At 41.8% G+C, this 15,893-nt stretch overlaps 1 protein-coding gene across 1 annotated transcript; it reads right to left on the reverse strand.

Moving 5' to 3' along the window:
* Positions 1-8,144: 8,144 nt before the first annotated feature.
* On the reverse strand, positions 8,145-10,404 carry LOC115178094 (gastrula zinc finger protein XlCGF49.1-like). Its single transcript, XM_029739131.1, has 2 exons — positions 10,351-10,404; positions 8,145-8,823 (listed from the first exon to the last, which is right to left on the reverse strand). Exons 1-2 carry the CDS (start codon positions 10,400-10,402, stop codon positions 8,222-8,224), a joined length of 654 nt encoding a protein of 217 aa, XP_029594991.1. The 5' UTR covers positions 10,403-10,404; the 3' UTR covers positions 8,145-8,221.
* Between the last annotated feature and the right edge of the window lie 5,489 nt (positions 10,405-15,893).

Genomic DNA, 15,893 nt, shown 5'->3' on the forward strand with positions numbered 1-15,893 from the left:
CATCTCTCCAAACGTCTTCCTTCTCCTCTTTTATTGAGATAGCCTCCTCTTCCACTCCAAAAGTTTCTTCCTCTTCTTTCAATGTGATACTGATAGCCTCCTCTTCCTCCTCTTTCATACTGAAAGCTTCTTCCTCTCCTTTTACTGAGACATCCTCCTCTTCCTCCTCTTCTTTCACGACAATGTTCAGCCACAGACCCTCTTTCTCCGTCCAGCCGACCTCTTCTTTAGCAGGAGCAGAGTAGCTTAGTGAGCTCATGGTCGGGGACGTTAGCTAGCTAGCATTGACGATTAACTTAAGTTCAGTATAATCAACACATTTGTAAATTGAACAAGCAAGTTATGTTTAAGTTAAACAGTAGATACGTAAAGAGGAGTGTGTTAAAAACACCGAGATCAACATACACAAAAATGGTCCAAAGAGCTTGTTTTCGGTTGTATGTTGGCTACCAGGCTACGGAGGTGGTTGAATGAGTCAGTATCCGTGTTGTTGAAACAGCATCCGGTGTCGATTAGTCCACTAGATATGACGTCACCATCTGAAGACGCATATCGCCGTCAGCTGACTGGAATGGGTAACGCAGATTAGAAAAAATATTCACTACATTGTTTATTCATTTAAAGATGAGCAAATATGTTTTGTCTGACTTCTTACAGCCAAAACGTTCGTCTATGCAGACCTGTAGCTACATGTGAATATGTACATTATGAATACATACTGTTAGAATAGTTTAATGCAGACCTGTAGCTTCATGTGAATATGTACATTATGAATACATACTGTTAGAATAGTTTAATGCAGACCTGTAGCTACATGTGAATATGTACATTATGAATACATACTGTTAGAATAGTTTAATGCAGACCTGTAGCTACATGTGAATATGAACATTATGAATACATACTGTTATAATAGTTTAATGCAGACCTGTAGCTACATGTGAATATGAACATTATGAATACATACTGTTATAATAGTTTAATGCAGACCTGTAGCTACATGTGAATATGTACATTATGAATACATACTGTTAGAATAGTTTAATGCAGACCTGTAGCTACATGTGAATATGTACATTATGAATACATACTGTTAGAATAGTTTAATGCAGACCTGTAGCTACATGTGAATATGTACATTATGAATACATACTGTTATAATAGTTTAATGCAGACCTGTAGCTACATGTGAATATGAACATTATGAATACATACTGTTTTAATAGTTTAATGCAGACCTGTAGCTACATGTGAATATGTACATTATGAATACATACTGTTAGAATAGTTCCGTGTAGCTCAGTTGGTAAAGCATGGCGCACGCAACGCGAGGGTTGTTGGTTTGATACTCACGGGGGACCAGTACGAAAATGTATGCACACACTAATGTAAGTCGATCTGCGTCTGCTTAATTAATAAAATGTTAATAAATTCAGATTTTTTTTCACATCTAGATGTGTCCTAGCTAAGGACTTAACTCAAATCTTGACAATATAATGTCAATTGTCAGATCTGGCTGCTTTGTGTGATGTATTGTTGTCTCTACCTTCTTGACCTTTGTGCTGTTGACTGTGCCCAATAATGTTTATACCATGTTTTTGTGCTGCTGTCATGTTGTGTTACTACCATGATATGTTGTCATGTGTTGCTGCCATGCTATGTTGTTGTCTTATGTCTCTCTTTATGTAGTGTTGTTTTGCCTCTCTTGTCGAGATGTGTGTTTTGTCCCATATTTTTCTTTTATCTTGTTTATTTTTATTCCCAGCCCCCGTCCCGCAGGAGGCCTTTTGGTAGGCCGTCATTGTAAATAAGAATTTGTTCTTAACCGACTTGCCTAGTTAAAGGTTAAATATATATGTTTAAATTGCAAGCTACTGGATGGAGGTGGCTGACTAGCTGCTGTTGTTGAAGAAGCGTCCCGTCTTCTAGATTACACGTCACGCTGGTAGCGTCGCCTCAAAGAAGCACATCGTCATCTGCTGACTGGTGTCATACGTTTATTTAATTTTCAGAACGTTTTTTTTATATATATCATTTATTTCATTAGATACTAATATTATATTGACATGTACAAAGAGAAGCAAGTAGGTGTTGATTGATTAGACTTCATGACAATTTAAAACATACTATACCACTTCACATCTGCAATATTTCGTCACTCAGTCAAACAAACAGATAATTGTTTTTTAATTTATTAAGAAAATCTGCGAAATGGAGAGTTGAAAATAAAGAAGGGAGGACCACAAAAGTAATGTTTGAGAAAGATTTTCTGAAGTGCTGAAAGAGCAAGATGGTAGCTATGTCATGTGTGATGAATGTGAGGCACGATACAACTTCTCTCATTGGAAACAACGCCAATGACACATCTGGGATTAGTTATCAGTACGCTGCATTCATAACCAAGTGGGAATTTACCACATACGACTGGGAAAAATCCACATGAACGGCCATCCAACTGGTATTTACGACTTCACAACTGGAAAATCCCGACCTCCCACTTGGTTACGAACACAGCATTTTTGGTTGCCACACCTCAATCAACCTGAAAGGGGCAGTCTAGGCGCGTTTCTCTGCTCAGACGTTGCTGACGCCTGACAGATATTACAACGCTTGGACAGATATTTGCACGTCATAGCAATGGGCTCGTTCGAGCGGGCCACTTTTGTCAAGTCACCGGCTTTCAAATTGTGACGCATTATGGGGATAAAAAGTGTCCAACTTGCGCCTACATGTTGACTACATGAACTTTAAATCAACCATTTGATCAAAGATCATAAAGTCAATTGCAGACAGTTCCTCATCACCAGCTGTAACTTACAGCCATTGGCTGCATTGTGGAAGGTTCTATTGTCAACCAATCATCAGGGTGTTTCTGTTTGACCCGCACGAACAGGACCAAACACTTTAACAGAAACCAACTTTGCAAAACAATGGATAGTTCAATTTGGTTTTAAATATACAGTAAATTCGGAAAGTATTCATACCCCTTCCCTTTTTCCAACATTTTGTTACATTACAGCCTTATTCTAAAATGGATTAAATACGTTTTTCTCCTCATCAATCTACACACAATACCCCATAATGACACAATACCCCATAACGACACAATACCCCATAACGACCCAATACCCCATAACGACCCAATACCCCATAACGACACAATACCCCATAACGACACAATACCCCATAATGACACAATACCCCATAACGACACAATACCCCATAACGACACAATACCCCATAATGACACAATACCCCATAATGACCCAATACCCCATAATGACACAATACCCTAATACCCCATAACGACCCAATACCCCATAATGACACAATACCCCATAATGACACAATACCCCATAATGACACAATACCCCATAACGACCCAATACACCATAACGACACAATACCCCATAACGACACAATACCCCATAATGACACAATACCCCATAATGACACAATACCCCAATACCCCATAACGACCCAATACACCATAACGACCCAATACACCATAACGACCCAATACACCATAACGACCCAATACCCCATAACGACCCAATACCCCATAACGACACAATACCCCATAACGACACAATACCCCATGATGACACAATACCCCATGATGATACAATACCCCATGATGACACAATACCCCATGATGACGCAATACCCCATAACGACCCAATACCCCATGATGACACAATACTCCATGATGACACAATACCCCATGATGACACAATACCCCATGATGACACAATACCCCATGATGATACAATACCCCATGATGACACAATACCCCATGATGACGCAATACCCCATGATGACACAATACCCCATGATGACACAATACTCCATGATGACACAATACTCCATGATGACACAATACTCCATGATGACGCAATACCCCATGATGACGCAATACCCCACGATGACGCAATACTCCATGATGACGCAATACCCCATGATGACGCAATACCCCATGATGACACAATACCCCATAATGACACAATACCCCATGATGACACAATACCCCATGATGACGCAATACTCCATGATGACACAATACCCCATGATGACACAATACCCCATGATGACACAATACTCCATGATGACACAATACCCCATGATGACACAATACCCCATGATGACACAATACTCCATGATGACACAATACCCCATGATGACGCAATACCCCATGATGACGCAATACCCCATGATGACACAAAGTCTCATAATGAAAGTTGTAAATTCTTGGTTATCCTCACGAACCCTGGCTAACAACTTGAATCAGCAATCCAAAATTGGGTTTAATTATTTATTTACTAAATACCCAACCATTCACACAGAATTACATATACACAGAATACAAATGATGTCATACAGAAAACGTCCCTGGTGGACGGAGCCGACATGGCGGCTTGTAACACAAAGAAAGGGGGTTGGGCTTAAATGAAAGAGCGGGAAGACTGAGGAACACAGAAACAGCTATGCTATCGTAAATACAGAATTTTATGCATTCTAAATTACCACCCATTTGGAAAAGGAAAATGCAATAAATATTTACTCTGAGCTGCGCTTCGGTAGATTGGTCGTAGATGCTGGCCGGGTTGGACAACAGATCTTCCTGTCCTCAGAAGAATGTCAATGGTGTTAAAGTGGATAAGTTGTAGTATCTTTGTCTGTGGTAGACTGGATCCGTCGTCCGTCCTTTCCTAGCCCACGTCTACAGCGGCCGCTGCTAACTCAACGGCTAGGAAGTATCACTTCTGTAGTGAATAAGTTCAAAGTTCATACCATTCACAACCAAAGCTCACGCCGAGGTTGGCTTAGTTCTGTACTTGACATGTGTGTCCTTGTAACGCAGAAGCTGCAGACCTCACGTAGTGGAACCCACTGGTTACATTGTGTCATTGTCTTATATAGTGGCGAGGGGAGGAGGGTGTGTTTCATCGTTTATAACCCCTGTCTCTTCACAGGGGCGGGCCACTGATCAAGCAGGGCACTTTCCTTATGAAAACCCAATTCTCTCAATTGGAAGCTAAAATTACATTTAATCTCCTAACAAACTATTTCAATATCAAACATTTCAATTGCATAACAATTCCATGTGACTCTGATAACTAGAGGGTGTAGACTTTCCCAGGTACAGTTTATGTCGTCCTGTCATCAGTCATAATGTCTCAGATGACAACCGAACTGACATCCATACTCATTAAGTTCCAAAGCATATTTCCAGCTGGTTTTATTACCAAAATATGGTTCCTTTTCCCCATTTGTTTGATGTTCCCAGACTCTCTATTATCAACAAAGGCTATTCAACAGTCCTTCAGTAGGGTCAGAAAGAGAGGGGAAGGGAGAAAGGTATTTATGGGGGGGTCATAAACCGTACCCACAGGCCAACGTCATGACAATTCTAATGACAAGTATCTCACATAAGCATATTATACAAATAAAACATCTTAATTATCTATGTTACCCAACTAATTCTGATTCATCCGCCACATCTAAAAATATTTTCATTATTATTCTCACAATGTCAGACAGACATTCTCAACAGATATTTCCCCATTCTACGCTTGACAAGAAGTTCCCTCAGTCCACCACGTGGCACTGTGCTTACACATGGTAACGGCTGTGCGTTTAATTTACCCTCTCTCTCTCAAGCAAACGTTCATGTCGATAAATCTCACGCTTTGCGTGGAAATTATCCCACACATTTGGTTTTACGCACAGATTTGTATAAACGAGGCCGCAGATCTGAATCACATCCGTGACTTATTGCGAGATCTGAAAACAGCAGTTGGTGGAGGGCAACTTAATAGACTAGAGTCCTGTCCAGGGGAAGAACTTGTACATCAAGCTGCCTCACACTACAGACACAGGAGATAGGCTCCTGTTACTATGAGCTGTTCAGCCTCCGACCGCAAGGTACTACAGAGGGTAGTGCATACGGCCCAGTACATCACTGGGGCTAAGCTGCCTGCCATCCAGGACCTCTACACCAGGTGGTGTCAGGAAGGCCCTAAAAATTGTCAAAGACCCCAGCCACCCCAGTCATAGAATGTTCTCTCTACTACCGCATGGCAAGCGGTACCAGAGCGCCAAGTCTAGGACCAAAAGGCTTCTCAAAAGTTTTTACCCCCAAGCCATAAGACTCCTGAACAAGTAATCAAATGGCTACCTGGACTATTTGCATTGCCCCGCGCCCCCAACCCCTCTTTTACACTGCTGCTACTCTCTGTTTATCATATATGCATAGTCACTTTAACTATACGTTCATGTACATACTACCTCAATTAGCCCGACTAACCGGTGCCCCTGCACATTGGCTACCCGGACTATCTGCATTGTGTCCCGCCACCCACCAACCCCTCTTTTACGCTACTGCTACTCTCTGTTCATCATATACAGTGCCTTGCGAAAGTATTCGGCCCCCTTGAACTTTTCGACCTTTTGCCACATTTCAGGCTTCAAACATAAAGATATAAAACTTTATTTTTTTGTGAAGAATCAACCACAAGTGGAACACAATTATGAAGTGGAACGAAATTTATTGGATATTTCAAACTTTTTTAACAAATAAAAAACAGAAAAATTGGCCGTGCAAAATTATTCAGCCCCTTTACTTTCAGTGCAGCAAACTCTCTCCAGAAGTTCAGTGAGGATCTCTGAATGATCCAATGTTGACCTAAATGACTAATGATGATAAAAATAATCCACCTGTGTGTAATCAAGTCTCTGTATAAATGCACCTGCTCTGTGATAGTCTCAGAGGTCCGTTTAAAGCGCAGAGAGCATCATGAAGAACAAGGAACACACCAGGCAGGTCCGAGATACTGTTGTGGAGAAGTTTAAAGCCGGATTTGGATACAAAAAGATTTCCCAAGCTTTAAACATCCCAAGGAGCACTGTGCAAGCGATAATATTGAAATGGAAGGAGTATCAGACCACTGCAAATCTACGAAGACCCGGCCATCCCTCTAAACTTTCAGCTCACACAAGGAGAAGACTGATCAGAGATGCAGCCAAGAGGCCCATGATCACTCTGGATGAACTGCAGAGATCTACAGCTGAGGTGGGAGACTCTGTCCATAGGACAACAATCAGTCGTATACTGCACAAATCTGGCCTTTATGTAAGAGTGGCAAGAAGAAAGCCATTTCTTAAAGATATCCATAAAAAGTGTCGTTTAAAGTTTGCCACTAGCCACCTGGGAGACACACCAAACATGTGGAAGAAGGTGCTCTGGTCAGATGAAACCAAAATCGAACTTTTTGGCAACAATGCAAAACGTTATGTTTGGCGTAAAAGCAACACAGCTCATCACCCTGAACACACCATCCCCACTGTCAAACATGGTGGTGGCAGCATCATGGTTTGGCCCTGCTTTTCTTCAGCAGGGGCAGGGAAGACGGTTAAAATTGATGGGAAGATGGATGGAGCCAAATACAGGCCCATTCTGGAAGAAAACCTGATGGAGTCTGCAAAAGACCTGAGACTGGGACGGAGATTTGTCTTCCAACAAGACAATGATCCAAAACATAAAGCAAAATCTACAATGGAATGGTTCACAAATAAACATATCCAGGTGTTAGAATGGCCAAGTCAAAGTCCAGACCTGAATCCAATCGAGAATCTGTGGAAAGAACTGAAAACTGCTGTTCACAAACGCTCTCCATCCAACCTCACTGAGCTCGAGCTGTTTTGCAAGGAGGAATGGGCAAAAATTTCAGTCTCTCGATGTGCAAAACTGATAGAGACATACCCCAAGCGACTTACAGCTGTAATCACAGCAAAAGGTGGCGCTACAAAGTATTAACTTAAGGGGGCTGAATAATTTTGCACGCCCAATTTTTCAGTTTTTTATTTGTTAAAAAAGTTTGAAATATCCAATAAATTTCGTTCCACTTCATGATTGTGTCCCACTTGTTGTTGATTCTTCACAAAAAAATACAGTTTTATATCTTTATGTTTGAAGCCTGAAATGTGGCAAAAGGTCGAAAAGTTCAAGGGGGCCGAATACTTTCGCAAGGCACTGTATGCATAGTCACTTTAACCATATCTACATGTACATACTACCTCAATCAGCCTGACTAACCGGTGTCTGTATGTAGCCGCATTACTGTTATAGATGAAAAAACATCCACAAAAGTAAACCTGTTTTTTATGATTTCATATAAACAATATGATTTCATTTGGCAAGAACAAAAACACACATTCTCAGTCAAAAACATAAGTCAGAACACAGCCTCTCTATTCTCTCATGTGATTTCAGGTCCTCTGACTGGGAAAATGTCTTTCCACAATGAGAGCAGTGGTATGTCTTCTCCTCCTGTGTATGTACCCTCTGATGTGATTTCAGGTTCCCTAACTGAGTAAAACTCTTTCCACAGTGGGAGCATTGGTAGGGCTTTTCTCCTGTGTGCGTCCTCTCATGCTTTGTCAAGCCTTCTAACCACCTAAAACTCTTTCCACAGTGGGAACAGTCGTAGGGCTTTTCTCCTGTGTGTATTCTCTCATGTGACTTCTGGCTCCCTAAACAGGTAAAAGTCATTCCACAGTGGGAGCAGTGATAAGGCTTCTCTCCAGAGTGTATTCTCTTATGTATTTTCAGGCTCCCTAACTGACTAAAACTGTTTCCACACTGGGAACATTGGAAAGGCTTTTCTCCTGTGTGTGTCCTCTCATGCTCTTTTAGGTTTCGTAACTTAGTAAAACTCCTTCCGCAGTAGGAGCAGTGATGTCGTTTGGCTGGTTTGGGCGTCTCTGGGTCTGGTTCCCCTGAAGGTCTCTTCCTGCTGTCAGAGGGAGAGTCTGGTCTCTCTCCTGCCAAAGACAAACATATTATTTTGTTAAACAGAGGCCTGAATGAAACCTCCACATGATTAAACTGTCTTCCTATGAGGTTTAATCTAGACTACATCCCTCAATAACCCAAGGTCAGTTTTCACAACATTACATCATTAAACGTAAACTTTTTTCATTACAAATGATATGTCTAAAAATGAGCTGCAACAGAAAGGCTACTTTTGAGATATTAATATATAAAAATACATCTCATAATCTAGACTCTATATATTAGAGCACACTATAAGGAACATAATGACTCCAAGATAATCTAGACTCTATATATTAGAGCACACTATAAGGAACATAATGACTAGATGTTGTCTGTATCATGTAGGGTTCAGAGGTCATGGGGTCTGACAGTATAATGACTAGATGTCTGTATCATGTAGGGGTCACGGGGTCTGACAGTATAATGACTAGATGATGTCTGTATCATGTAGGGGTCAGAGGTCATGGGGTCTGACAGTATAATGACTAGATGTCTCTATCATGTAGGGGTCAGAGGTCATGGGGTCTGACAGTATAATGACTAGATGTCTGTATCATGTAGGGGTCAGAGGTCATGGGGTCTGACAGTATAATGACTAGATGTCTGTATCATGTAGGGGTCAGAGGTCATGGGGTCTGACAGTATAATGACTAGATGTCTGTATCATGTAGGGGTCAGAGGTCATGGGGTCTGACAGTATAATGACTAGATGTCTGTATCATGTAGGGTTCAGAGGTCATGGGGTCTGACAGTATAATGACTAGATGTTGTCTGTATCATGTAGGGGTCAGAGGTCATGGGGTCTGACATTATAATGACTAGATGTTGTCTGTATCATGTAGGGTTCAGAGGTCATGGGGTCTGACAGTATAATGACTAGATGTCTGTATCATGTAGGGTTCAGAGGTCATGGGGTCTGACAGTATAATGACTAGATGTTGTCTGTATCATGTAGGGTTCAGAGGTCATGGGGTCTGACAGTATAATGACTAGATGATGTCTGTATCATGTAGGGGTCAGAGGTCATGGGGTCTGACAGTATAATGACTAGATGTCTGTATCATGTAGGGGTCAGAGGTCACGGGGTCTGACAGGAGGCATGTACAGGTCAAAAAAGGTCCTATAATGGCCCTTTTATCATGGTTTTCTCAAACATGGTTTGTGTTACAAATGTAAAAAACATATCGAACATACTTCCTCCAATGAGGTTTCTATGAGAGAATTGCCAAAACAATATATTCTGAGATACTAAAAATATTATCGGCACCGTTGGCATGGAATCGCGCTCCAGTGTAATGCAACGTAATTTGAGTCATGATAAGAGCAAGTCCATTCTGTGAAACATTAAAGATGGGATTTTGCATATAAATCCATTGTTAACGTGTTGTTGGTGACCCGCTCGTTGGTGGTATACACATCTAAGTTTTATCAATTCCTACATTAAACAACATATTCAAGCATAAACATTCAGTCGAACTTCGCTTTAAAACCACGCATATTAAGACAGTACTTACTGGTCTTAATCAGATCTCCTGTCTCCTCCTCCTCTTTCATTGTGACAGTCATCTCCCCCTCCTCCTCTTTCAATGTGACAGTCCTCTCCCCCTCCTCCTCTTTCATTGTGACAGTCATCTCCCCCTCCTCCTCTTTCACTCCAAAAACTGCATCATCCTCAGTCTCTTCCTCCTCTTCTTTTACTGTAACATCCTCTTCTTTCACTCTGAACGCGTCTTCCTCTTCTTTCACTGTAACAGCCTCACCCTCTACTTGTTGTTGTATTGTAACAGCCTCCTCTTCCTCCTCCTCTTTAACGAGAGTTTCTTTCTCCGTCCAGCAGACCTCTTCTTCTTTAGCAGGAGGAGAGTAGCTTAGTGAGCTCATTGTCGGAGATGTTAGCTAGCTAGCTGGCGTTCGTTAGTAATAGGCTAATTTATCAAGCCAGCTAACTAACAACGTATATATGAAATGGGGAAACTAGCTAGTTATTAGACATACGTATTTTTAAAACACAGATGCAACTATACAACGATTTTTGTCTATAAAGGTAGTGAGGTGTCTGACTAGCTGTTGTTGTTGTTGAAGAAACTTCCCGTCCACTAGATTATACGTCACACAAGCAGCGTCGCCTGAAAGACGCACACATCGCCGTCAGCTGACTGGAGTGGGAAACGCAGTTGAGATCAATGTTTATTTTATTTCCAGACAAAAAAGCTCATATTTCTTTCATCACATAATAATAAAATAATGGGCGGCAAGTAGCCTAACGATTAGAGCGGTTTCAATACCAGAGCTGAACAGGAAAACATCTGAAAGATTTGTTGATGTGTCCTTGAGCAAGGCACTTAACACTAATTTGCTCCAGGGACGCTGTACTACTGTGGCGGACCCTGTAAAACAACACATTACACTGCACCTATCATACTACTATGGCTGACCCTGTAAAACAACACATTACACTGCACCTATCATACTACTATGACTGACCCTGTACAACAACACATTACACTGCACCTATCATACTACTATGACTGACCCTGTAAAACAACACATTACACTGCACCTATCATACTACTATGACTGACCCTGTAAAACAACACATTACACTGCACCTATCATACTACTATGACTGACCCTGTAAAACAACACATTACACTGCACCTATCATACTACTATGGCTGACCCTGTAAAACAACACATTACACTGCACCTATCATACTACTATGACTGATCCTGTAAAACAACACATTACACTGCACCTATCATACTACTATGGCTGACCCTGTAAAACAACACATTACACTGCACCTATCATACTACTATGGCTGACCCTGTAAAACAACACATTACACTGCACCTATCATACTACTATGACTGACCCTGTACAACAACACATTACATTGCACCTATCATACTACTATGACTGACCCTGTAAAACAACACATTACACTGCACCTATCATACTACTATGGCTGACCCTGTAAAACAACACATTACACTGCACCTATATGGTGTTTTTGTATATTATTAGGAGATGTCCAAAGGAAAGCATGTGTTGATTGATTAGTGCAGATTTGTGATGAGTATGAATTTAAAGCATTTCACCAAACTGCATACAAAAGAGGCACTGCACGCAAGTTATACTAATCTCACTGCAAATGGTGAGGGGGACCCCAGAATAATCATTTCTGTTGTAAAGAAATTAGTTCAACCACCACATTCACATTGACAACCCCAACTTCTGTCTCTGAAATGATCCATAATATGAGGTCAACTACCTGTCCCTTGGACCCTGTTCCCACAGGACTCATAATAGTTATCATCTTGAAGTCATATTGACAGAATTGTTGTGAAGATGGGGAGGGGGTATGTCTGTTATAAAAAGATGTCCTGCGTTTATGACACAACAAAATCAACTGTACTAGTTGTTCAGGCTGTGGTTTGGTCCCGTCTTGATTACTGTCTGGTAACAGGGTGAGGTGCAGCAAAGAAAGACCTAGCAAAGCTAGCCTGTAGCCTGTAGGCTGTAGCCTGTAGCCTGTAGCCTGTAGCCTGTAGCCTGTAGGCTGTAGCCCTGTAGGCTGTAGCCCTGTAGGCTGTAGGCCTGTAGCTCTGTAGGCTGTAGGCCTGCGGGCACCTTTCATGAATAGTGTCACGTTCTGACCAGTAAGGGGTTATCTGTTATTGTAGTTTGGTCAGGACGTGGCAGGGGGTATTTGTTTTATGTGGTTCGGGGTGTGTGTTTATGTAGAGGGGTATTTGATTTATGTATTCCGGGGTTTTGATCTATGTTCTATGTTAGTGTATTTTCTATGTTCTAGTCTAGTCTTTTTAGTTCTATGTTTAGTTTATTGATTTGGCCTTCAATTGGAGGCAACTGTTCCTCGTTGCCTCTGATTGAAGGTCCTATATAGAAGGGTGTGTTTTGTTTGGGTTTTATGGGAAGTTGTTCTTTGCATAGCTGTGTGTTGCCTGCAAGACTGTTTGTCGTCCGTTCATTGTTTTTGTGTTTTATTTTGTAAAATAAACATGAGCATTCACGTACCTGCTGCGCCTTGGTCCATTCACTACGACGACCTTTACAAATAGTGATTCTAGAGGATGTGACGCAGCAGTAATCTGGTCATGACCCATAGAGATGGCTGCCATGTATACTTTCAATGTCGATAAGGACTTCCCTGCAGCCATCAGCTCCTGGAGGACTTCCCTGCAGCCTCCAGCTCCTGGAGGACTTCCCTGCAGCCACCAGCTCCTGGAGGACTTCCCTGCAGCCACCAGCTCCTGGAGGACTTCCCTGCAGCCATCAGCTCCTGGAGGACTTCCCTGCAGCCATCAGCTCCTGGAGGACTTCCCTGCAGCCATCAGCTCCTGGAGGACTTCCCTGCAGCCATCAGCTCCTTTAGGACTTCCCTGCAGCAACAAAAAATTTAACTCCTGGATGGTTTGTACTCGGGGTTTCACCTGCCAAATAACTCCTGTTATACTCACAGACATAATTTTAACAGTTTGAGAAACTTTAGAGTGTTTTCTATCTAAATCTACCAATTATATGCATATCTTAGCTTCTGGGCCTGAGAAACAGGCAGTTTACTTTGGGCACGCTTTTCATCCGGATGTGAAAATACTGCCCCCTATCCCAATGAAGTTACACTGAAGTGATAGATGTGCAAAAGATGAATGTGCAAGTAGAGATACTGGGGTACAAAGGAGCAAAAAAAGAAAATAACAATATGAGGATGAGGTGTGCTATTTACAGATGGGCTGTGTACAGGTGCAATGATCGGTAAGCTGTCACAAACCTGTCACAAATCGTTGTGACAGGAGGTCCGTTTCGATGAGGGAGTTCCCATGGTTGGGAGGTTGTTCGCTGTACAAGGTCTGAAAACAAGTGATGCTGTGGCCAACGTGGAGCAACAAGTAGAACTGATGCTCTCTCTCTCTCTCTCTAGCGTGATCTTCCTAAAGTCCTGAGTGGATCAACGGAATTGGTGGAAACGCCTACAGCAGCCTCCCGTTGGGCCATCTGAGTGATAGGGCATCGACCCCCCCATTTGGGCCTGCTGGACCCTTTATGGAGAACCACATACGACAATTGGTTGAGTCTCGCGATGCAAACAGATCGACGATGGCCGTTCCGAATCACGCCCAGATCATCTCCACTACCGTGGGCTGTATCCTCCAGTCTGAAGGAAGAGGGCCTCCTCTGGAGAGAAGATCTGCTGCCTGATTCTTCACCCCTGGCAGGTGTATTGCTCTGAGGGATGTAAGGTGTCTGTTTGCCCAAAGCAGTAGCTCCCATTCTACCTGATGCAATGGCCATTGAGAGAACCGTGTCATCAGTCCGCCCTGGCAGTTGTTGTGTTCAACCACGTTTGTGTCGTCTGTCCGTGTCATGTTGTCCTGTCAGCACTGAGAGGAATATGAGATGTTGTCCTCTCAGCACTGGGAGGAATATGAGATGTTGTCCTCTCAGCACTGGGAAGAATATGAGATGTTGTCCTCTCAGCACTGAGAGGAATATGAGATGTTGTCCTCTCAGCACTGAGAGGAATATGAGATGCTGTCCTCTCAGCACTGGGAGGAATATGAGATGTTGTCCTCTCAGCACTGAGAGGAATATGAGATGTTGTCCTCTCAGCACTGGGAGGAATATGAGATGTTGTCCTCTCAGCACTGAGAGGAATATGAGATGTTGTCCTCTCAGCACTGGGAAGAAGTGCCGGAGTGCAAGATGAACCGGCCTTGAAGCTCTTAAGTTTTTTATTTATTTTTATTTATTGAATATTCGAAACATACAATATACTTGCAGTGAAGCCGCTCAATAACGACATCATACCAGTCATCCAACAGATTCCCATTCAGAGCGACACACAGAAGCATCCAGGGTCAATGCCCTGCTCAAGGGCATGTTGACCGATCTACCACCAGGCCAAAAAACGTGAACCCGAACCCTCCAAGATCCCCCTACAGTTCCCCAATAGCTGTCCCTCAACCATTCGAGACCACTCCCACAGTCCCCCCCAGGAAGAGAAACAAATACAGTTAATTCCATTCCCCACCCCCAAGAACCCCCCAATGCACCAACAACCAAGAGAATGAACTAATGAGAAAAAAGGAAAAGACAGAAGAAAACAGCAAACAACAATAAAACAAAATAATACATTTAAAACAAAGGACATCAAGGACAACTGAAATCATAACAGCAATGCCAACTGTATATGTTTGTGTGCATGTCTGGCACTATTACATGTATGTGTGTGTTCTTGTATGTGTTTGTTTGAATGAGAGTGTGTGTATATGCATGTGTACAAACACCTGCACGGCATCAGCCTCAGGCAAACCGGCAGTAGTTGTAAAAACACTGCCACTTAGTGTCACTACCACATATCTACAACACATTAAGTGTGAGTCCTCAGGTCACTAGGGGTTTTTTGATATACGTGATGTAGATGTATATAATGAAAGTCCACTAATGGCATTCCACACTTTATTAATATTCAGACCAAAATATGTTTCATTAATCAATTCCTTTTAACAATCAGCACCTGTGTTTTCTCTGATATGGTGGAATAACGCTGATGGGAACATTCATCAGGTAGTGAGTGTTTTAATAATACTGATGGGAACATTCATGAGGTAGTGAATGTTTTAATAATACTGATGGGAATATTCATGAGGTAGTGAATGTTTTAATAATACTGATGGGAACATTCATGATGTAGTGAGTGTTTTAATAATACTGATGGGAACATTCATGAGTTAGTGAGTGTTTTAATAATGCTGATGGGAACATTCATGAGTTAGTGAGTGTTTTAATAATGCTGATGGGAACATTCATGAGGTAGTTAATGTTTTAATAATACTGATGGGAACATTCATGAGGTAGTGAATTCTTCATGTCAACAACTTATCAATGTTCTAAGAACGTCATCACATTTTCATACTCATTTAGCTTGATGACTAGTACACAAATTAACTCAATGTAACACAGACAAAATTCAAGATTTATCAAGGTTAGAATGAAGAAATGCACATTCTATTCATCTATTTAATCATTTAC

Source organism: Salmo trutta, chromosome 38 (genome assembly GCF_901001165.1).
Source record: "Salmo trutta chromosome 38, fSalTru1.1, whole genome shotgun sequence".
In the NCBI taxonomy this organism is placed as follows: Eukaryota; Metazoa; Chordata; class Actinopteri; order Salmoniformes; family Salmonidae; genus Salmo; species Salmo trutta.